The sequence below is a fragment of the Salmo salar genome, chromosome 29 (genome assembly GCF_965601325.2).
Source record: "Salmo salar chromosome 29, fSalSal1, whole genome shotgun sequence".
Lineage (NCBI taxonomy): Eukaryota > Metazoa > Chordata > Actinopteri > Salmoniformes > Salmonidae > Salmo > Salmo salar.
The window spans coordinates 20,094,784-20,118,719 of NC_138319.1; the positions used below are offsets into that span (position 1 = coordinate 20,094,784).

The following is a 23,936-nucleotide window of genomic DNA, read 5'->3' on the forward strand; positions in this document are numbered from 1 at the left end:
ATCAACCTTCACTCTCAGGTTGGTGGGCCTTGGAAAGGGAAGTATGTTTCAAGTCTGGTGTGAGGACTGGAGACGATCAAAGGTTTAGGAGCTTTACTCTGCTGTGATAACTAACGACAGCATTGTTCAGCTGAGGCTCATGGGAAGGTACACTCTAGCCTTCTGGGGAATAATTTTTACAACTGAGGACCCTGGTTAGAGTCTAGTGTTCTGGAGGTGACCCAGAAGGGTGTGGTGGTGTAGCACTGCAAAAAGTATGGTGGTGTGGCATCCTAAATAGGTAAAGAACACACTTTATATCTCAACAACCACTAGTAACTGCTTGTCTTCAGATTCTTATCTAGAGCCTAATACTTAAGGATCATTACCAGCTTGACTAGGGAGGGAAGATGGACAGTTGGCCATGCAGTGAAGTGTGTAACATCCATGACATCGTACTCCAAAAACACGCTTCATTTCCATTCAAAGTAATGGAGGATTGCCTCAGACTGAGAGATGACGGAGAAAGACCACTTAGTCAAGACCACAGATGGTTAACGCAAGACAAAGAATTGAGTGATGGGGATATGGGTCAAGATTTGAATGTACAGTAAGTCATACTGAGCACTGAATTATACAATAATCAAACAAGACACTAAGACAGTCCTGGTCATTGCCACGTCTATTGAATTATTATTATTTTATATGTAACCTTTATTTAACAAGGCAAGTCAGTTAAAAACAATTTCTTATTTACAATGACGGCCTACCCCGGCCAAACCCGGACGACGCTGGGCCAATTGTGCACCGCCCTATGGGACTCCCAATCACGGCCGGATGTGATACAGCCTGGATTCAAACCAGGGACTGTAGTGACGCTTCTTGTACTGAGATCCAGTGCCTTAGACCGCTGCGCCACTCTAGCTTGGCAAGGACAGCACAGTCAAGAAAGTAATTTAGGTCAATATTTATCCTTCCAAACATTGTAAAAGTTTGGATGTTTTTTTGAATAGAATGACTATCCCTATGGGCAGACCATAATTAAGGAGCATAACATACAGCTCGATCTCCTGTGGGACACATCATATACTGTACTGTACTTCAGGGGAAGCCTTAAAACCCAAAGGTGAGTTTGCGTTTATGCGTTTGACTGACCGCAACATTTAACCCGCGGCTCTAAAGGAGTAAATTCAGTGGAAACAGCTGGAACTTCTTCGGAGAGGTAGAGGTAGTTTCATAGCTAAACACGTGCACACACACGGGAAAAAAACACACAGACACACACACCAGTGGAGGTGTGTTTATAATAGGCTGAAGAACTCGCTGTGAGTCCTCCAGAATAGGTCCCTACTGAGCCGTATTCTGATATCATGTCTATGGATGGTGATTTTCTGTGCCGTGCTGCTACTGGATGGATGAGGAAGACTAATAATGAGTCTATAGGGCTCTTAGTCTCTCTTGAGACCATGTTATTATGCCTTTGGAGAGGTGGGCTTACATACATCACAATCATAATCACTGTTTAAGGAGGGGCACTGTTTTGGATGGGCAGCAGCCATGCTACATTAGCGAGTGTTAAAGGCCTCGTCGCCACAAACCGAGGAGAGAAACTGATTTGCTGGTTTGTAATTAGATCCCAATCAAGAGAAGGGCACTGTTGAGTTTTTTTGGGTTTTTTTCAGTTACTGTAGGTTCTTCTTACTGTTTAATCAAGAAGCCGGAAAACAAAGCGGTTTAGTCACACTTTAACTGCTTAAGTAATCTCTGTGAGACGGTGGAGAGGAATCAAATAAACAGGCCAAATGAATGAAGAAAACGGGGCTTGGAGAGAGACAGTGACGACTTCATACACACTCGTAGGGGGTAATAAGGTTGGCAGGAAGAGGTAAGGTTTATTAGTGGGAGGCTGCTGATTACATTTGTGGTGGGGTTTGGGGAAGTGTGTTGACGGTACTATGTCACATATCAAAAACAAAACAGCTGCAGTCCAGCTGTTGAGAGTAGAGACCCCCCCTGAGAAAGCCCCAGGATCTCGTCCGCCTGGAAATTCATCAAGATAGATTCAGAGAAAGAAAAAGAAAGAGACAATCTCTTCCTCTAACCCCCGCTCTCTCTCAATCTTCCATTAAACAAGTTAGGCTGACAGCATCCTTGCAGAAGTTGCAGCCTAACCCTCTACCCATGCCTCATGAAAACAGCATTAGACCAACACATATTACATCCATCAAATGTTGAATCTCTGAGAGTGTGACGTGTTTGGATTTGCTGCTGACAAAGCAGAGGATGTTCAATAACCACACTGGAAGGCACGGATGGTCAGTGACCACACTCTTAACCACAACACAGAGACCACAGTATAAATCAAATACAATTGTATTTGTCACATGCGCCGAATACAACAGGTGTAGACCTTAATGTGAAGTGCTTACTTACAGGCCCTTAACCAACAATGCAGTTCAAGAAATTGAATTAAGAAAATATTTACTAAATAAACGAAAGTAAAACATTTGAATCAAAAAGGAACACAAGAAAATAACATAACAATAACGAGGCTATATACAGGGGGTACCGGTACCGAGTCAATGTGCTGGGGTAAAGTGACTATGCATAGATAATAAACAGCGAGTAGAAGCAGTGTTAAATGAAAATGTAAATAGTCCGGGTGACCATTTGATTAAATGTTCAGCAGTCTTATGGCTTGGGGATAGAAGCTGTTAAGCAGCCTCTTGGACCTATAATTGGCGCTCCGGTACCGCTTGCCGTGCGATAACAGAGAGAACAGTCAATGACTTGAGTGACTCGAGTCTTTGACAATTTTTTGGGCCTTCCTCTGACACCGCCTAGTATATAGGTCCTGGATGGCAGGTGGCTTGGCATACGCACTACCCTCTGTAGCACCTTACGGTCAGATGCAGAGCAGTTGCCATACCAAGCGATGATGCAACCGGTCAGGATGCTCTCGATGGTGCAGCTGTGGAACCTTTTGAGGATCTGAGGACCCATGCCAAATCTTTTCAGTCTCCTGAGGGGGAAAAGGTGTTGTCGTGCCCTCTTCACAACTGTCTTGGTGTGTTTGGACCATGACATTTTTGTTGGTAATGTGGACACCAAGGAACTTGAAAATCTCAACCCACTCCACGACAGCCCTGTCGATGTTAATGGGGGCCTGTTCAACCCTCCTTTTCCTATAGACCTCAATCAGCTCCTTTGTCTTGCTCACATTGAGGGAGAGGTTGTTGTCTCTGACCTCCTCCCTATAGGCTGTCTCATCGTTGTCAGTGATCAGGCCTACCACTGTTGGGTTGTCAGCAAACTTAATCATAGTGTTGGAGTCGTGCTTGGCCACGCAGTCGTTGGTGAACAGGGAGTACAGGAGGGGACTAAGAATGCACCCCTGAGAGCCCCAGTGTTGAGGATCAGCGTGGCAGATGAGTTGTTAGCTACCCTTACCACCTGGGGTGACCCGTCAGGAAGTCCAGGATCCAGTTGCAGAGGGAGGTGTTTGGTCCCAGGGTCCTTAGCTTAGTGATGTGCTTTGTGGACACTATGGTGTTGAACACTGAGCTGAGTCAATGAACAGCATTCTCACAAAGGTGTTCTCACAAAGGTTGTCCAGATGGGAAAGGGCAATGTGGAGTGCGATTGAGATTGTGTCATCTGTGGATATGTTGGGGCGGTATGCAAATTGGAGTGGGTCTAGGGTTTCCGGCATGATGGTGTTGATGTGAGCCATGACCAGCCTTTCAAAGCACTTCATGGCTACCGTCGTGAGTGCTATGGGGCGGTAATCATTTAGCACTCACGTCATTTAGTTACCTTCGCTTTCTTGGGCACAGGGACTATGGCGGTCTGTTTGAAACATATTACAGACTCGGTCAGGGAGAGGTTGAAAATGTCAATGAAGACACTTGCCAATTTGTCCACCCATGCTTTAAGTACACGTCCTGGTAATATGTCTAGCCCTGAATGTTTACCTGTTTAAAGGTCTTGCTCACAACGGCTACAGAGAGCATGATCACACAGTCATCTGGAACAGCTGGTGCTCTCATGCATGCTTCAGTGATGCTTGTCTCGAAGTATGCATAAAAGGCATTTAGCTCGTCTGGTAGGCTTGCATCACTGTAGTCTGTAATAGTAGTCTGTAATAGTTTGAGGACGTTGCCTGTAACCCATGGCTTCTGTGGGGACGACGTCGTCGATGCACTTATTGATGAAGCAGGTGACTGAGGTGGTATACTCCTCAACGTCGTCGTATGAATCCCGGAACAAATTCCAGTCTGTGCTAGCAAAACAGTCATGTAGCGTAGCATCTGACCACTTCCGTATTGAGCGAGTCACTGGTACTTCCTGCTTTAGATTTTTAGCAGGAATCAGGAGGATAGAATTATGGTCAGATTTGCCAAATGGAGGGCGAGGGAAAGCTTTGTATGTGTCTCTGTGTGTGGAGTAAAGGTGGTCGAGTTTTGTTTCCTCTGGTTGCACATGTAACATGCTGGAAGAAATGAGGTAAAACGGATTTAAGTTTGCCTGCATTAAAGTCCCCGGCCACTAGGAGCGCCGCTTCTGGATGAGCATTTTCTTGTTTGCTTATGGCCTTATACAGCTCGTTGAGTGCGGTCTTAGTGCCAGCATCATGTTTTTGGTGGTAAATTGACAGCTACGAATAATATAGATGAGAAAACTCTTGGTTTATAGTGTGGTCTTCAGCTTATCATGAGGTATTCTATCTCAGGCGAGCATCACCTCGAATCTTTAGACATCACGCAGTAGCAGTTATTGACAAATAGACACACACCTTGCCCCTCATCTTACCAGACGTATTTGCTCTGTCCTGCCAATGCACGGAAAACCCAGCCAATTCTATATTATCCATGTCGCGGTTCAGCCACGTCTCGGTGAAACATAAGATACTACAGTTTTTAATGTCCCGGGATAGTCTCAATTGTAGATTGTCCAGTTTATTTTCCAATGATTGCACGTTGACTAATAATACTGAGGGTAGTGGTGGTTTACCTACTTGCCTGCGAATTCTCACAAAAATTATTTAAAGTTGATGACGAAAGATTCTAAACAGCAACAGCCGAGGCTGAGTCGCTAATCAGACAAGCAGCATTCAAAGGGTGAAGGATGCACCACCCCCGCTTCAAAAGACAGGATGACACTTTTCCAGACAGAAGAGAAAACACTCGAGCACCAAAGCAACTTCATAAATCTGTTGGCTGCAGATGGCTGCTCTGTCATTAGCGGGCCCCCTCTCTAGCCTCATCACCTTCAGTGAGAGAGAGAACAAACACAGCAACACACAGCAGTACTCAACTGACTTCAATCAACAGGATGCCTGCTGCCTGTACTTCTAAAGGCTTCTCGGGGCTCAGAACCATCACTGTGGGATGAGAAGAAAGCCACTCTCTCCCTCTGATCTCCTATAAACAGATACCTGCTTGTTTTTCGCTATATCTTTCCACTCTGACAGTGACTTTCCAGGACAGGATAAAAATCCCATAAGGCCGCTTTGTCTGTCGCATAGCATCAGGACATTGCATGGGCGCTCCCAGAAAAACACTAATATTTCATACAGGTTTCATGTTCTACTAACTTATAGATTTGATGCATTTCTAACCCCTGTAGAAGGTGACCTAATGTAGGAACATTTCCTTTCCTAGTTTCAGGCAGCATTCAGGTCTCTTTTTGGAAAAGAGGCTCCAACCCAAAGGGGATTTCCTGGGGGAAACAAAGGTTACATAAATAAATACTGGCTTGAGAAAGGAAGAGGGAGAGAGGGAGAGAGAGAGAAGGGAGCGAGAGAGAGAGGGAGAGAGGGAGAGTGGGAGATGGCAATGGCCAGATGCATTTTACTCAAGACCTCAAAATTAAAGAGAGAAAAAACTATCTTTCGGCACATCAAAGTCTTTGAAAATGGGCCAGCCAAGCACTAGTCTCTTTGATGAACAAAGCTTTGATTTCAACAGGCTGATTAATGCAACGATAGGAGAATTAATGAGAGATTAATGAAAAGTTAAGGGAAATGGGGAAAGGAGTTTAATATCAACACCAGTCACCACAGTAAATTGGACCCATTCTTTATGGCTGTCAACAATGTGCACTTAGTGGCTACACTGGTGTGCTGTCTTTCCCAGCTCTTATGGTCATTGCCATGCAATATTCGACCATAAGAATTGGCAAGACAAGGGTCGTTCCACAAAAAGAGTCCCTTTTATGTTTTTGGTAGCAATTTGGTACCAATATGGAATTTTAAAAGCCTGTTATATTATATTGCCCCTTAATATAGACCACAAGAATAATTCAATAAATCAGATATTTTATATTAATAAAGAAGTGCCAAAATTCTGCATTTTGACATTTTCCTCCATGCACCCTCAGTGACATCAAGTTTACCAGCTTAACAACTTAACCAACTTAACCCCCAAATTTCTCCAAGTTTTCACCATCATTGTAAAGCCCTAGTTATTTTGTTGCTTTTACAAAATTATTTCTCAAGATCATTATTTATTTCATGTGATTAGTGATTATTTATGTCTGGCCCTCATTTTAAGGTCAACACTGTTACGTGAACTGAATTCTCATTTTAATATGGTGAAACTATTCCTTTTTAAATATATTTTTCTAAGAAATATTGAACATCTAAAAGTCAAATCATAGTGTAAAAGCAGGTGAGCTGGTTGTACTCTTTTTTACCATTTTCTTGTGTTTTGTGATGGAAAACTGAGCGGGTCAAGCTTAACACGTCAACCCTGTTACCTATAGATAGACAGGCTAGAAATGTTTTAACAATTATTTTGGGGGGTTGAAGCTTGCATTCAATTGTCATTCCCTGTTGCACACAACAGGCTTCCATTCCCCCTGTCGCATGGGGATTTAGGGCTGATTTAAGATGAAGTCGTCAACCCTGTTACTTTACTTGGCATTTAATAGGCACTTAGCGTAAATTCCGGACTATAAGCCGCAACTTTTTTCCCAGGCTTTGAACCTCGCGGCTTAAACAATGACGCGGCTAATATATGGATTTTTCCCTCTTTAAATTTGTTTTTCTCCAAAAAAACACATTCTGTGACGTGCTCAGTTTTTTGGCGTTAAGGTCAAACAACTTTTTTGTTTACTGTTTAGATTACATCGAGCGCTCTCAAACTTCCCATCATTCTGATTACGGTAGTCATTTTGTCACCCTCATCATGGCAAAGACACGGAGAAATGCATATGATGCAGCTTTCAAGTTGAAGGCGATTGATCTGGCTGTTGGAAAAGGAAATAGAGCTGCTGCACGGGAGCTTGGTCTTAATGAGTCGATGATAAGACGTTGGAAACAGCAGCGTGAGGAATTGACTCAAAAAAAAGTCAACTAAAGCTTACTTCTCCACAGCATCCCCATTGATGAGGATGGGTGCGTGCCCAGCCTGGTTACTCCTGAAGTCCACAATCAGCTCTCTTGTTTTGTTGACGTTGAGGTTGTTTAACTGGCACCACGCCGTCATCGTGCCTACGTCCTCTCTGTAGGCCGTCTCGTCATTGTTAGTCAGGCCTACTACTGTCATCAGCGAGCTTGATGATGGAGATGGAACTGTGTGAGGTCACGCAGTCGTGTGTATACAAGGAGTACAGGAGGGGACTGAGGACGCACCCTTGTGGGGCCCCCGTGTTGAGGATCAGTGAATAGGAGGTAATGTTGCCTACCTTCACCACCTGGGGGATGGCCCATCTGGAAGTCCAGGACCCAGTAGCATAGGAAAGAGTTCAGTCCCAGGGCCGTGAGCTTTGTGGTATTGAAGGCCGAGCTGTAGTCGATGAACGGCATCCTCCCATATGCATTCCTTTTGTCCAGGTGGGTAGGGGCAGTGTGCAGTGCAATAATGATTGCGTCGTCCATGGATCTGTCAGGGCGGTAGGCGAATTGGAGAAGGTTGAGTGTTTCAGGGAGGGAAGAGGTGATGTGGTCTTCGACTAGCCTCTCGAAGCACTTCATGATGACGGAAGTATAAGTGCTACTGGTCAATAATCATTCAGTTCACTTTCTTTCCCTTTCGTGGCCACGGGGATGATAGTGGACATCTTGAAGCAGGTGGGGCCTGAGCTAGAAAGAGATTGAGGCAACGCAAACTAGTGACATCGGCTGACAACTAGAAAAAACTATGTCTCAACAACATGTTCATCTATTTGCCCTTTGAACCCTTCCAAGGACACCAGGTCATGGGGTTTTAGGTTGGCTTTGAGGGAATTGCAAGACCAGGGGGCTGAGTAATGCTCGGTTATAATTTTCAGAACTGTAAGCATAAAACAAGATTAAGATCTGAGCTTGTATGCTTTTTCATTTTGAGCTAAAATGGCCTTAAAAATAAGAATGTACCAGCGTTTCAGCTTGACCGGTTGCTATTGATGTACATCCGACAGCACGTCTCTAATTAGTGATAAAACAAAGGGCTGCATGATACACAGAGTCAAGAGCCTTCAGTGTAGAGATTGAGGCTTGCACATAGTCACCATAGTCACACAGATAGAAAAGTACAACCATTTTCTGGCGGCAAAGAAAAAACAAATTTTGTGCCAGTAATAAAACCCAATACGCAGCTTGAGTTTCCAGACAAGGTTCTCTACATGGTTGATGAAGCTCAACTTCTTTTTCAGCCTTACTCCCAGATATTTGTACATTTTGACTTGCTCTATAGAATGTGCTTCCGAGGTAGTCATTACATGGTTTTCACGTTTGATTGGAACTATCCAAGCAGAAGATGAATCTCCTTCAAATGATACTCGGTTGCGTTGACAACCAAACAAAATTAAATATCACTTTTGAAATACAATATAGCCTATTAACTTGTCGACAAGTTAACAAATGATATGTTGGACTCACGTCTCCAACTCAACCAAAAATAAAGGTTAAAGAATGGGATTAAGCCAGTGGCTTAGATGGAACTATCCAAGCAGTAGATACATCTCCTTTGAATGTTGATATTTGGTTGTGCTGTCAACCAAACACAATTCAATATTACTTTTGTAATACAGTAAATAGCCTAAAGTTAATGTTATCTTACAAACTAATGTAACATGGCCACATTTTAAGGTTACTGTAACTAACTACCGTAATTTCCGGACTATAAGCCGCAACTTTTTTCCCACGCTTTGAACCTCGCGGCTTAAACAATGACGCGGCTAATGGATTTTTCCCGCTTACAATTTTTTTTTCTCCAAAAAAACACATTCTGTGACATGCTCAGTTTTTTGGCAGCATGAAGCTTTCATTAGACCAATGAAATTGCCGAATGGGTTAAGGTCAAACAACTTTTTTGTTTACTGTTTAGATTAAATCGAGCGCTCTCAAACTTCGCATCATTCTGATTACGGTAGTCATTTTGTCACCCTCATCATGGCAAAGACACGGAGAAATGCATATGATGCAGCTTTCAAGTTGAAGGCGATTGATCTGGCTGTTGGAAAAGGAAATAGAGCTGCTGCACGGGAGCTTGGTCTTAATGAGTCGATGATAAGATGTTGGAAACAGCAGCGTGAGGAATTGACTCAGTGCAAAAAGACAACTAAAGCTTTCAGAGGGAAGAAAAGCAGATGGCCCGAACTAGAAAATTAGCTCGAAGACTGGGTCAACACACAGAGAGCAGACGACCGAGGTGTTGCGGCTTATAGACATGTGCAGCTTATTTATGTTCAAAATAAAAATAAATTCAGTGGGTGCGGCTTATATTCAGGTGCGCTCAATAGTCCGGAAATTACGGTATACATTTCTTCTCATGTAATCATATAAAGCGTGCATGTTCAAGATAGCATGCATGCAGTAGGTCGTTGTAGGTCTGTAGAGATCTTCACAATTGCTGTAATAATCATTGCAGAATCTCGTATGGCATTGATCACTTGCACCATGTACTTTTAATGTAATCTCATCTGCAATCCAGGTTAATTGATTCTGCTATTAGATAAAGCACAGTGACAAAGCATTAACCTGTTGTATAAATAAATAAAATATTGTATTCCCATTTGAACTTTGCTGTGCTTTTAAATGTTTGAAAGCACAGTGATATACATTTGGGTGACAACTAAACCAAAAGTCAGACATTGTTTTTTCCATTGGAATTTGGTTGTGCTTTTAGATGGTTGAAAGCATAGTGATAACATATTGGAAATTCAACTAACTTTTGGCTGTCTTGTTGAGTGGATGAATATAGGTTGTAATCTGATTGATCAACATCTCAACCAAATATTACCCAACTATCCATGTTGAAATGACATGGTGTGCCCAGTGGGTATGGACTTCTAAGGGGGTAAGTAAGAACAAGTATTACCTCATCAAGTAAGGAACTAGAGAAATAGAATGTGCTTGAACCTCTCCTATATAAACACATCCATACACATCTAACAATTCTATAAACATACATAGGCACGCTGACTCAAAACTAAAGCTGGGGCGCTTTTAACTTGATGAATACTGGTGAATGTTTACCCTTACGGTGTGACAAGTATTTTTTCCTTTGTGATGGCGGCCGAGTTTAGAATGGGTCTGGTCAGCGTTACAGTACATGGTGCAGCAGACATTGACCAGACCCAGCGGGCACTCGCCCTTTCCCGACACCCATGGGAAGCCTAGTATTTTGCTAACAGTCTGCCTGGAAGACACTGGACTGGAGAGCCTCTCCGGCAAGTGCAAGGGACAGGCTCGTATTAGCAACATTACTCGAGTTAGCTTACATTAGCTTACATAAGGTCCCACCTTCTCCTCTCCTTCCCCTGCATGTCTGTTAATTTCTCCCACACACGTGTTCACACGCACACTGTCCGTTTGGGGAGAGGAGAGAGGACTAAACTGAACCACCCAGTTTTTTGTCTCCATGGTTCATGTTTGGACAGGAGAGCAACACACTTCCTTGATGAATATCCATCTCCATCCTCCTCTGCTTCATATTTTCCAGATTTTAGGAGAGTTTGGAAGAAGAAACAGTTTGGCATGTCAAGTCAAATACAGCCACGGCGGCCAACCTCTGTTATTCAATCAGGGAGGGACAGAGGGAGCAGAGTTTTACATATAACATAAATAAATGCTTTCCATGTGGGGCCTGGGCCCCATTTGTATGTCTCTTTTACTGAAACAAGGCCCTAAACCATTTGTATTACATATCTGTGGAAGGACATCAAACCATCACCTCTCTACTTTTTCTAGACAGGAACGTGGGCGTGAGTGTCACTAATACAAATCATGGGTTTATGGTGAGCTAGCCGAGCAACATCTCCACGTCTCATCAGCAATGGACGATGGCTTGCTTTACTTAAAGGACTAGTGCATCTCAAATAAGAAAGCACATTTTCTTTATTTTGATGAAACCGATACCCGTGTCGGATTAATTATGTACCGGAGTTTACATTTGTACCCATGTGTGTAGAGATATATGTGTAGAGACATATGAACTCAGCAAAAAAAAGAAACGTCCCTTTTTCAGGACCCTGTCTTTCAAAGATAATTCAAAAAAATCCAAATAACTTCACAGATCTTCATTGTAAAGGGTTTAAACACTGTTTCTCACGCTTGTTCAATGAATCATAAACAATTAATGAACATGCACCTGTGAAACGGTCGTTAAGACACTAACAGCTTACAGACGGTAGGCAATTAAGGTCACAGTTATGAACACTTAGGACACTAAAGAGGCCTTTCTACTGACTCTGAAAAACACCAAAAGAAAGATGCTCATCTGCTTGAACGTGCCTTAGGCATGCTGCAAGGAGGCATGAGGACTGCAGATGTGGCCAGGGCAATAAATTACAATGTCCGTACTGTGAGACACCTAAGACAAGCCTACAGGGAGACAGGACAGACAACTGCCCGAGTTACACCAGGAACGCACAATCCCTCCTTCAGTGCTCAGACTGTCCGCAATAGGCTGAGGGAGGCTGGACTGAGGGCTTGTAGGCCTGTTGTAAGTCAGGTCCTCACCAGACATCACCGGCAACAACGTCGCCTATGGGCACAAACCCACCGTCACTGGAACAGACAGGACTGGCAAAAAGTGCTCTTCACTGACAAGTCGCGATTTTGTCTCACCAGGGGTGATGGTCGGAATCGTGTTTATCGTCAAAGGAATGAGCGTTTCACCGAGTCCTGTCCTCTGGAGCGGGATCGATTTGGTGTTGGGTCCGTCATGGTCTCGGGCGGTGTGTCACAGCATCATTGGACTGAGCTTGTTGTCATTGCAGGCAATCTCAACGTTGTGCGTTACAGGGAAGACATCCTCCTCCCTCATGTAGTACCCTTCCTGCAGGCTCATCCTGACATGACCCTCCAGCATGACAATGCCACCAGCCACCAGGGTAACATCTCACAGCAAGAACTGGCAAATCTGGTGCAGTCCATGAGGAGGAGATGCACTGCAGTACTTAATGCAGCTGGTGGCCACACCAGATACTGACTGTTACTTTTGATTTTGACCCTCCCTTTGATCAGGGACATATTCCATTTCTGTTAGTCACATGTCTGTGGAACTTGTTCAGTTTATGCCTCAGTTGCTGCATCTTGTTATGTTCATACAAATATTTACACTTTGCTGAAAACAAACGCAGTTGACAGTGAGAGGATGTTTATTTTTTGACTGAGTTTATATATATATGACATGAACCACAGTATCATTGAGGAACATCGGGGTGGATGGAGCGGGAGGGTGGGTGGAAGGGATTTGGACACATGGTGTAAAAAAGAACAATATCACAATCTATTCGTGGTATTTTAGATACTAATGCTCTGCCACAAGTGACTATCCTGTTTTTGTAGTTTCCCTTTCTTGTATGCTAAGCCATTTTGGAACACAAATCCGTTAGCATCTAACTACTGTATTTCTGTTAATATTGTACATTGTTTATATATATTTGCGTTTGTTGTTGAAGCTGTTCTTATGCATAAATATAAATGATTGTACCTTTGCATGACCTTGTGATCAAATAAAATGTATTATCCCCCCAAAAAAAATGTATAGCTCCCCAGTAGGAACTCAGCTCCACTTTGGACCACTTTTCAGGTATGAAACTTTGATTTTGGGGTGAACAACTATCCCTTTAGTTCAACACATGTCATGTCAGTGCAGTTCTCTCCACTGAGGTGTTGAGTCTGTTGACATTCATTATTGGTCGTGCCACTGTGAGGGGTGATGCAGTCTGCCCTGCTACTGTACGTCTGAGCCTAGTGTTCCCACAACCAAGACAGAGCTGCCACTCAGTCATCCTTCATTACAGCTAAACTCAGCAGCCTGGCAGGAGGCCACCCTCTCTCTCTGTTAGCCCGACATGGGAGCAGCCCCGGGGGGGGAGAAACTCAAACTATGCAAGCCCCTCTCTGGCTCAAAGCTTCATGGGACTGGTCCAGAACTAAGAGCATTCAGACAGACACACAACCACACACACACACACACACACACACACACACACACACACACACACACACACACACACACACACACACACACACACACACACACACACACACACACACACACGCACACACACACACACAGCCATGCTTCAGAGTGATATATAGTATCCTCTTATCTGTGTAGTAGATCTGTGTAGTGTAGTATCCTGGGACACAGTACAGACGTTGACATTTCTTTAGGAAGCACACTGTGCTGTTCCCATAAATAGACCCTCAGTTGGTGGTCCCCACATGGCATGCGCATGTCAGTATTGAATCATTCCCAGCTCTCGCCTATACAGTACGTTACATCCAGGCCCGGGTCAACTGAGGGCAGGAGCCGCGACTGAAAACCATAACAAGTGTAATTACGCCACCGCATCGTCATCATCATCATTAGGGGCATTAGTGAAACACATGGGATTACTTCTTTCCTCCAATGACTACTCCAATGGTTATCTACCCCAACGGTTATCTCTTAGACAAAGTATGTAAGCTACATTACAGACTAGGTCACAGGAAAATAGTTCCGTCAGCACTGTAGTCCTCTGTAGCACAGTTCGTAGACATGGCGCTTGCAATGCCTGGATAGTGGGTTGGATTCCCAGGACAACCCATATTTAAAACGTATGCAAGCTTTGGATAAAGGCCTCCGCTAAACTCCATTATTATATTACTGTTTGGAGGTGCATCACTGTGCTCCTCTTTTGAACAGCTGAAGGCCTTTTGCCTGTCTCTGTGTCTCAGATATTCATTACAATAGTCCCATGAACATCATTAAGTGTGGAAGGTGCCAACACTGATCAGGCTGCCAAATTCCACCCCCCTTCCCAAACTAATAAACCATTAACATGAGTAGACTGTCTCCACATGTGCTGTAGGCCTAAGCATCTAACATTTTACGGTCCTTGCCCCAATGTTGAAGAAATTCCACATAATACCTTCAAGTGGTGAATGTTGTCGCTCTAGTTAGTCTATTGCAGAATTGATCATTAGGACATTATTAACACATTTAAGTTTAAGAGGCAGCAGTCTTCAACCTTTTTCTGAATTGGAAACACTTGAACATGCATTTAGACTAGGGGTAGCACACAAAGGGTGGAATGGTGCATTGTGTCTGCCGGCAGATAAATTCCACATTACCAGGCATTAAAAGCAACAAATCACCATGAGTGAATTCCCACAAACTAATTTTATGATGTTTCCAAAAGAAAAACAACGTAATTATCTATGACAATACCTCATAAAGTAAACTCTCCTGGTATGTGTAAGGGCTCATTACATGGACACACACTTAAACCAGGTATTTGTCCAGGACTAGGCTGATAAGAAAACCATTAGGGCTAGTCCCTGTCACTGATATAAAGCATACAAGGACACATAGTTTCATTCTTGTGTATTTTATTCCTCTCGTGTTACAATATATCTTTTTTATTTTTCTTCATGCAAGCATTTCATGGTAAAGTCTACACCCGTTGCATTTGGTGCATGTGACGAATTCGTTTTGACTTGATTTGACTTTGACTTTAAGGAACAAGAAAGGGTCAAAAGTATCTAAGGCACATGTGTCAAACTCATTCCACCGAGGGCCGAGTGTGTGTCTGGGTTTTCGCTCCTCCCTTGTACTTAATTGATACATTTGGGTCACTAATTAGTAAAAAAAAAAAATGTATATATTAAATACAGACACTAGGCCCTCCATGGAATGATTATGGCACCCCTGATCTCAGCGGTATGATACAGCACAAAACCCCAAAATGGATAATATCAGCTCGATTTCAACAAATACATGAGATGAGACGTTACTAGGCGACAGCTTTGTTTTTTAGAGTATTTACTGCATAGCCTACATGTGCCTGGAAATATTTCTCCCCAATGACCTCCGCTGGCAAAAGCAGCACACACTGAATTATTTTTTTTCTCCAAAAAAGTGAATCATCTTCGAGCAGTTTATGAATATGGCAAATCCACAAACAGCTGACAGGAAATACAGTCGAGGAAACTGTCAAGGCTGTAGAATCACTAGTTTTCCCCCAGCTCCACATTCCCCTCAGTCACAAGTCATCATACTTCAGAGTTATTTTCCATAGAAAATTAGAGACAGCTTGCTCATATAGATTTTTGTTCTTGTAAGAGCCAAGTGACTCTAACTCAGAAGGAATGAGCTCAACCATTAAGCTCCCGGGGCCACATTACAATGACTTGGCAGCCCATAATTGTTTTATGGTGCTAGCGAAAACAAAGGTGCTTTTTGTGAGGTCATCTCATGGTGGTGATTATATGATCTCCAGAGCTTGTCAAAATGGCAATCTGCGTGCCATTCTATTGACGAGGAGAGACAGTAATTATCGGTCAGTCACTACACAGGTAATTTATCAGACGGAGCCGTACATAGGCTAACGCTAACCCCAATGAAATGAAGAAGCCTAATATTAACCCAGGCATTGACCTTGAGTTGAAGTTGAAGCCAAGTCAGGGACGTGTCATTAGAGACATGCACGAAATCACAAACACATACACACCTTTCCCTTGAGAAGTGTATCATTTTTCTTTGGCCCGGGCCCATAATCAGTCCCAACTGTCCTGTAAAATGTCTGAACTATCTAGCTGACATCCGATGAGGTCTACTGGATGGTTATATGCGGGAAATGTATCCAAAGTAATACAAAACACCATCTACTGCTCCGACTCAATTACATGGTTGGCTACTGATACAGCAGGTAGCCTGTGCTCTTCATCTTCCAGACACAGCCATCTACTGTCTGCGTCCTTGATCTGTGGCAAATCCTTTCAGTGGCCATTGCTATCACAGTCAATACCTGCTGAGTCGCGCACATCTTGCGTTACTTTTTACCATTAGTCACGGTGACAGATCATCTTGACAGATCATTGAAACGTCTCCGCAGACACCGTAGACAGAGCGCACAGCAAGCCACACAACCAGCCACAAAAAAATGACCTGTGAATACGCTGCATCATTCATATCTTCAGCTTTCCACATTTCTGTGGACATGTTCTGATTCCACGTTAATAAAAAAAAAGTGTCGCACTGTACAGTTATGAGATAGACAGAGCGTTGCTAGAATGACACGTTACCCAAAGAATAATGACTGATCGGTATAACACTTGGTTGTCGATGCTGTCAAACACACGCGCTGTGTATTTACACCCACAAGACGCAACCAACTTTACGCAAAGGCGATTGCGCCAAGGAATTTTAGAATATGATGTGCATTATCACAAAATCCTTTAGCTAAACTCGCACAGACTATGTGATGTCATCTAACTATTAAGCAATGCATGCATGAATGAATGGATGCATATTTGCGATAGTTGTGCTTAATACTTTCTCACAATACTTAACCAGTTAATCCAAATGAGAGAGAACAGGGGCGGAAAAATTATGAGCGTTACGTACCGTCCAGAAGCTGATATGCAGTCGACAATTGGCAGTACCACAAGGCGAGATGTATTCCAAAGGACCACAGGGAGAGGCTGCTGATAGAGGGGAAAAAAGTGAATAATTTAGCTGAGTTCAATTCTCGGTTTGTCAAAACACTTTCAATGCGCGTAAAATATGTGCGAATTTACCGTGAAGTCATCTTCGATCTTGTTAAGTCCACACAAAAGTCCTCTTGTTCCAATGTGATAGTTGTAAGAGTTGGAGCCCGCTCTATCCCTCACTCACTCCCTCTTAAAAAGATCTTGCTCTCCCCCTCACTTGGACTGCCCGCATTTGCAAATGAAACAAAGGCAGCTTTAGTCCTCCAAGACTGAACCGGTCCTCAAACACTGAAATCTGACTCCTCACAGTCGCTCTTCGTGGACCACTGCTTTATCCAACTCTGCCCTCATACAGTCTGGTCCAAAATGATTGACACCCTTGATAAAGATAACAAAAATGCTGTCTAAAATGAGTCATACAAATACTGACATACAGTAAATTCTAATACATTTGCTCAAATTGGTTCCAATCCAAGTGCCAATGTCATTGATCAAACTCCAGGCAGTGCTATGGTCAGATGATATGAAGATAAAGCTCTTTGGCCAAGCACACCAGTGGTGGGTTGGGCACCGAAAAACGGAAGACTGTGCAAAAAAGTACCTCATACCTACTGTAAAATATGGTGGTGGATCGTTGATGTTATAGGATTATTTTGCTTCCACAGGTCCTGGGGCCCTTGTTAAGGTCAACGGCATCATGATTTTGATCAAGTACTTGGAAATGTTAGCCAAAAACCTGGTTGCCTCTGCCAGGAGGCTGACACTTGGCCAGAAGTGGATATTCCAGCAAGACAATATCCTCAAGCACACATCAAAATCCACAAAGAAATGGTTACTTAACCACAAAATCAACATTTTGCAATGGTCATCTCAGTTTCTGGACTTGAACCCCATTGAAAACCTGTGGTTTGAATTGAAGAGGGCAGCCCATAAGAACAGACGAAGGATATCAAGGATCTGGAAAGATTCAATATGGAGGAATGGTCATAGATCCCTCCAAATGTGTTTTCCAATCTCATAAAGCATTTTAGAAAAAGTATCTGTGTCGTTATCCTGGCAAGGGGAGGGTGATGGAATACTGAAAACAGGGGTGCCAATAATCTTGGCCCCTATCTTTTTTAGATTTTTAAAAAATGTCTTTGTTAACAAAATGCCTTTCTCTAAGCTATTGTATTAGTATAAAATACTATATTTGTCCTTTTTTTCCATGCAATATAGCTCAATTTTTGTATTATAATACAGTATTTTTTGCTCATCTCTATCAAGGGTGCCAATCATTTTGGTCCTGACTGTGTATCGCTACCTATTCCAGATTCAAATGAATGTACACATCAAGTTCCCTCTCTCTAGATTAAAGAGTGATCTCTCTGTCCTACCGTTTTCCTGTTTTAAATGGATCTTGCCTGGCCTTGAAATGAGAAAATATGCATCAGGCACAAATACATTTCATACATTGTTGTATCAAATAATTGTCAGTTAATTGTCACCTTTGTGCCACTTACTGTATACCCTTCTGTTTCCTATGACCAAATAAAGGATTTATAAAGGTGTCATCGACAAAGCCTTTTGCTTTTAAGAGAAAATCTCAACTGTAATAGTCTTCTTCTTCGATCATCATTATGACTGGTAACAGTTACCATAGAGATAAGGTTGAGTCTGAACCAACAGATACTGTACACCCACTCAAATCTTATGAATGTACAACATCTCTGTAGAACATCTGCACCCCGAGACCTTGACACGGTCCATGATTCACCCACCACAACGTCTGGTTGGACCTCAGCCATAGTTGAGTGTATAGTCAAAAATGGAATCCAGCATCTAGACCCCCAAGAGCTTTCTGTCTGTCTGGGGGATGCCTTTTATGGTGGTGAGGGTCGATTAGAAGACTACTCTTAAATTCCTTTCCTATTGACGGCACACACTGATACAGACGAGTCACAGACATGAGTGAAGCTATGTGAAGCCAAACCTCTGATAGGGGAGGCTATTACAACTAGTCTTACTGCACAGCTGGGGGGGCAACACAGCTGGGGGGCAATGACAAGCGTCTGAGTGTTGTTAGTGGGAGATGGGAACCGTCTCTACCGTTGTCTGGCCCTGGTAGTTGAAAAGCAACTTCCGAGGCACCTCTTTGAAGCCAGTGTGGGACAGCGTGTTGAAGTGGGGTTGTGGATGTGTTGTAGAAGCGTTATGGACGTGTTGTGGATGGGTTGTGGACATGTTGCGGTAGTGTTTTGGAAGTGTTGTGGACATGTTGTGGACGTGCTGTTGTAGTGTTGTGGAAGTGTTGCGGAAGTGTTGCGGACGCTTGTGGATGGATTACCCGAAGAGGCTGCTGAAGGGTAGGGATCACAGAGGCGTGCGCCCTTTCAAGTGGTGTTTTTGGAAAACAAGGAGTGACACAGGAAGGTTCCCATGCCACAATACTGCTCCAGTGTTGCTGCTTTTATGAAATACTGTTCAAAGGAAAGAGAAAGTCACACACCGCTCTTGCTAGTATCACTTTTTTGTTATTTCATTCAAGCTTACATGTCGGCCTCTTGGCCTTCATCAGAGCTGTTCAAAAGAGTTCAATACAGCTCAAACTAGAGAGGAAGGTCTGCAGCTGGACAATTATCATTATTTGGTTTGGATATTCATCCAACTCTGAACAAAATCAAAAGTAATGTGATAGGTCAGGAGATGAATGTTATAAGCAACAACTGTTTTGGGGATAAAGGGGCAATAAAAGATAGCCCAGGGGCTGCAGATACAACTTTCCTGGACACCTCATCCTGACAGTCAAAAGTCCCGAAGAGGGGTCCAGAACAGTCTGATCCGCAGCCACTCCGTAAAAGATCATAGAAAATATGCTTTTGACAAACTGCGAATCACAAAGCAACTCATATGAAGGGCCTAACAGTCACATTAAAAGTTATGGGAAACAAAGTCCTCACATCTCGGGTTTCACTAAATACTTCATCTCGTGCTAATTAGCATCATCACCCAATCCTATGATTTCAGAGGAAAACAACGCCTTGATCCGTCCCACAACAAAAAAAAGGTTTGGCCACAGTTAACAAATTACAGCACCGCAATCACATCCAATATCATATCATAGCAGGAATACCCAAACAGACTTTGAGAGGGAGAAAGGGAATTCACACAAAGCCAAGTTTAGGGGATCGCCATGGTAGCCTGTTTGTTAATGGAGGGAAACAAACAGTGTCTGAGAGAATGTGTTGATAGTGAGAGACAGAGAGAGACAGAGAGAGACAGAGAGAGACAGAGAGAGAGAGAGAGAGAGAGAGAGAGAGAGAGAGAGAGACAGAGAGAGACAGAGAGAGAGAGGTAGAGAGAGAGGTAGAGAGAGAAAGAGAGAGAGAGTGAGAAAGAAAGAGAGAGAGGCGCTGTGGGCAGTAAAACTGCTGCTGCAGATTAACGTGGAAATCCAAGGCCTATATGAGTCAGACAGGAGTCAGACAGGACACACTGACACAACACCCTCATCTCTCTATGGACCACTGTGAGAATCTGGGACAATATACAGTAGCCTTCACTGACATCAAGAGACATAGGAGAACAAAACCTATCTGTTAGAAACAGCTGCTTGGAACTTAGAAGTTTGAATTTGTAGCTGTTTGATACAATGGGTTAACCTAAAAAAGTTGTCAGATAAAACTAAATCTAACCGCAGTATTAGAGACGGTGACACTGGGATTTGTATGTAAACCTGTAAATAAAAGTGTATTATTGTGTATTCTGTGGTAAACAGGGTCTGCCTGAAAGCATTCTGTGGTGAAGTAAACAACACCACACAGACCCCAGCCAGGACTTGGAAACGTCTCCCATACAGCAGGTGGTAAAGCAAGTAGACCTCAAGATAACTCCACTTCAATGACGGGAGGCCCAAATCTGTTATCAAAACCAATTTAGAAGATGAACAGGCTCTCCAACTAAGAGGAGAGCTACTTTTCTGACTGCATGACTTCTGTTCTGATATACAGAAGTGGGCAAGAGGACATTAGAGTGTCTAATTTGAGAAACAGTCCTCAACTGGCAGCTTCATTAAATAGTACCCACAAAACACCAGTCTCAACGTCAACAGTGAAGAGGCGACACCGGGAAGCTGGCCTTCTAGGCAGAGTTGCAAGAAAAAGCCATATCTCAGACTAGCCAATAAAAAATAAAAGATTAAGATGGGCAAAAGAACACAGACACTGGACACTGGATTAATACGCTATAAAGAGGTAGCCAAATGTGATTAGGGACATGCCAGGAGCCTTTCCCAATAGACAAATCTGTTTCTCTCATTAGATAGGTTTCCATCCAATTGGCAACAGATTTTCATGTGAATTTTCAAACATTTGCATGAAAACAATATGCGTATTTTCCCACCACAGAATGAGTATGTTTCTTACAAACTGACTTGTTGCAGATAAAAATCTGTGTGTGATGATGAAGTGCACATACAAATTACTTTTGTGGTTAAATTCCCATGTACCGAATAAAAAATAGAAATTTAATTGGTTTACATCATATTTTCAACTCTACCGATGGTTTTGTCTAAAAACTGTTGCATTAAATAACACTCTGTTCTTGGCACGTGCGCTCTAACCAACAGCTCACAGATACACAGTACGGGTATAGACTACTTTAGGCCTACATGATGAGATAATTATAGATAAGAGGAAGATTATTTGTATTTGTAAAATGGCAGTCAAGCATCAATCATCATGTCACCAGAATGAGACCCTCGATATTTATTGGAATGGAGCATCAAGCTCATCACCATGTACTTTCATCACCCTGTGAAGTTCCTCAAAACTTATTTCATTTGTAGTCTAATAAAATCCATACTTTCCTGAGTCGTAGTGGGAGGGAGGACCACACAACATATTATTTCGTAACTCCAAGTTTACTTTGACATGTTGGTTATTATATTTGATCATATCACCATTTCGCACAGCTAACATTTTACAGACACAAAAATATCCCACCATTTTTTAACTCTTATTTTACCAGGTTGAACGAACAAGTTGTCTGTGGAAATGTATACTATTTCACCAACATTTCATGTTTCCATCAGTCTGGTCGTGACTTTTTTTCATGCGTCAGGTAATTAATCCACATTAAAATGGTTGGATGGAAACTTGGTTAATGATCCTGTGGCGCTTGAGAAATGCATGGTTTACATTGATGCAAAGGCTGGTTTCACTGAATTCAACAGACAGCAGATTTAAATAGAAAGGATGTGATTCATGGGTCACAAATAATGCTGACAATAGTTACTCTGTTCTGCATGGGCTGCCTTCGGAAAGTATTCAGACCACTTCACTTTTTCCACATTGTTACGTTACAGCCTTATTCTAAAATAGATTAAATAAAAACAATCCTGAGAAATCTACACACAATACTCCATAATGACAAAGTGAAAACAGGTTTTTAGAAGTTTTTGCAAATGTAATAAAAAAATTAAAAGATAAATACCTTATTTACTTAGGTATTCAGACCCTTTCCTATGAGACTTGAAATTGAGCTCAGATGCACCCTGCTTCCATTGATCATCCTTGAGATGTTTCTACAACTTGATTGGAGTCCACCTGTGGCCAAATCAATTGATTGAACATGATTTGGCCACCGGGCCAAACTGAGCAATCGGGGGAGAAGGGCCTTGGTCAGAGAGGTAACCAAGAACCCAATGGTCACTCTGACAGAGCTCTAAGGTTCCTCTGTGGAGATGGGAGAAACTTCCAGAAGGACAACCATCTCTGCAGCACTCCACCAATTGGGCCTTTATGGTAGAGTGGCCAGACGGAAGTCACTCCTCACTAAAATGCACATGACAGCCCGCTTGGAGTTTGCCAAAAGGCACCTAAAGACTGACCATGAGAAACAAGATTCTCTGGTCTGATGAAACCAAGATTGAACTCTTTGGCCTGAATGCCAAGTGTCTCTTCTAGAGGAAACCTGGCACCATCTATACGGTAAAGCATGGTGGTGGCAGCATCATGTTGTGGAGATATTTTTCAGCGGCAGAGACTGGGAGACTAGTCAGGATCGAGGCAAAGATCAAAAGTACAGAGAGATCCTTAATGAAAACCTGCTCCAGAGCACTCAGGACCTCAGACTGGGGTGACGGTTCACCTTCCAACAGGACAATGACCCTAAGCACACAGCCAAGACAACACAGAAGTTGCTTCAGGACAAGTCTCTGAATGTCCTTGAGTGGCCCAGCCAGAGTCCGGACTTGAACCCGATCGAAAATCTCTGGAGAGACCTGAACATAGATGTGCAGCAACGCTCCCCATCCAACCTGACAGAGCTTGAGAGGCTCTGCAGAGAAGAATGGGAGAAACTCCCTAAATACAGGGGTGCCAAGCTTGTAGCGTCATAGCCAAGAAGACTCGAGGTTGTAATCGCTGCCAAAGGTGCTTCAACAAAGTACTGAGTAAAGGGTCTGAACACTTATGTAAATGCAATACTTGAGTTTTTTTTATACAAATTTATAAAAAACTGTTTTTGCTTTGTCATTATGGGGTATTGTGCATAGATTGATGGGGAGGGGGGGGGATTTTTTTATCCATTTTAGAATAAGGCTCTAACATAACAAAATGTGGAAAAAGTCAAGAGGTCTGAATACTTTCCGAATACACTGTATATCTTTCTTAATAAGGGAAGGGAGAAAAGTTGGTCCTGAAGTGGACACTGTGACAACTTTTAGCTGGGGCCCTCTTTTCTGTCTCCCCCCACACCATTCACCCCTTCCCTGTGAATAACAGGGACTCCCCCCACCCCGTGCATGAATTGGCTTGACCCCCCAACCCCTTTGTGAGGAAGTTGTTTTGCACTATAATGAAGTCATTTGACAGAGCTGCACTCTCTCTGGGGTCAGGGGTTGTGTTTCTCATGTCATGGGGATGAACCCCCACCCTCAACCAGTGGAGATAAGGTGTATGATAATAACCCAGCTTTGTTTCCTGCGTTAGACTGCGCTGGTGAGCGCTACTGTTCCATTGGATGCTACTCATCGTCAAGTAGGCTCCCGAGTGGCGCAGTG

At 43.0% G+C, this 23,936-nt stretch overlaps 1 protein-coding gene across 3 annotated transcripts in view; it reads right to left on the reverse strand.

The window, feature by feature from the left end:
* The window catches only part of LOC106590282 (uncharacterized), an 81,017-nt gene extending 63,629 nt beyond the window's left edge, over window positions 1–17,388 (reverse strand). The window contains exons 1-2 of one of the 3 annotated variants that reach the window (XM_014181124.3): window positions 16,982–17,388; window positions 16,809–16,888 (exon numbers count right to left, since the gene is read on the reverse strand). In XM_014181124.3, coding sequence (XP_014036599.2) covers window positions 16,809–16,888; window positions 16,982–16,992 — 91 coding nt within the window. In that variant the 5' untranslated portion in view covers window positions 16,993–17,388. The remainder of the gene's footprint in view (window positions 1–16,808; window positions 16,889–16,981) is intronic. The other 2 variants (XM_014181123.3, XM_014181122.3) reach the window with 2 other exon arrangements.
* Window positions 17,389–23,936: the final 6,548 nt, after the last annotated feature.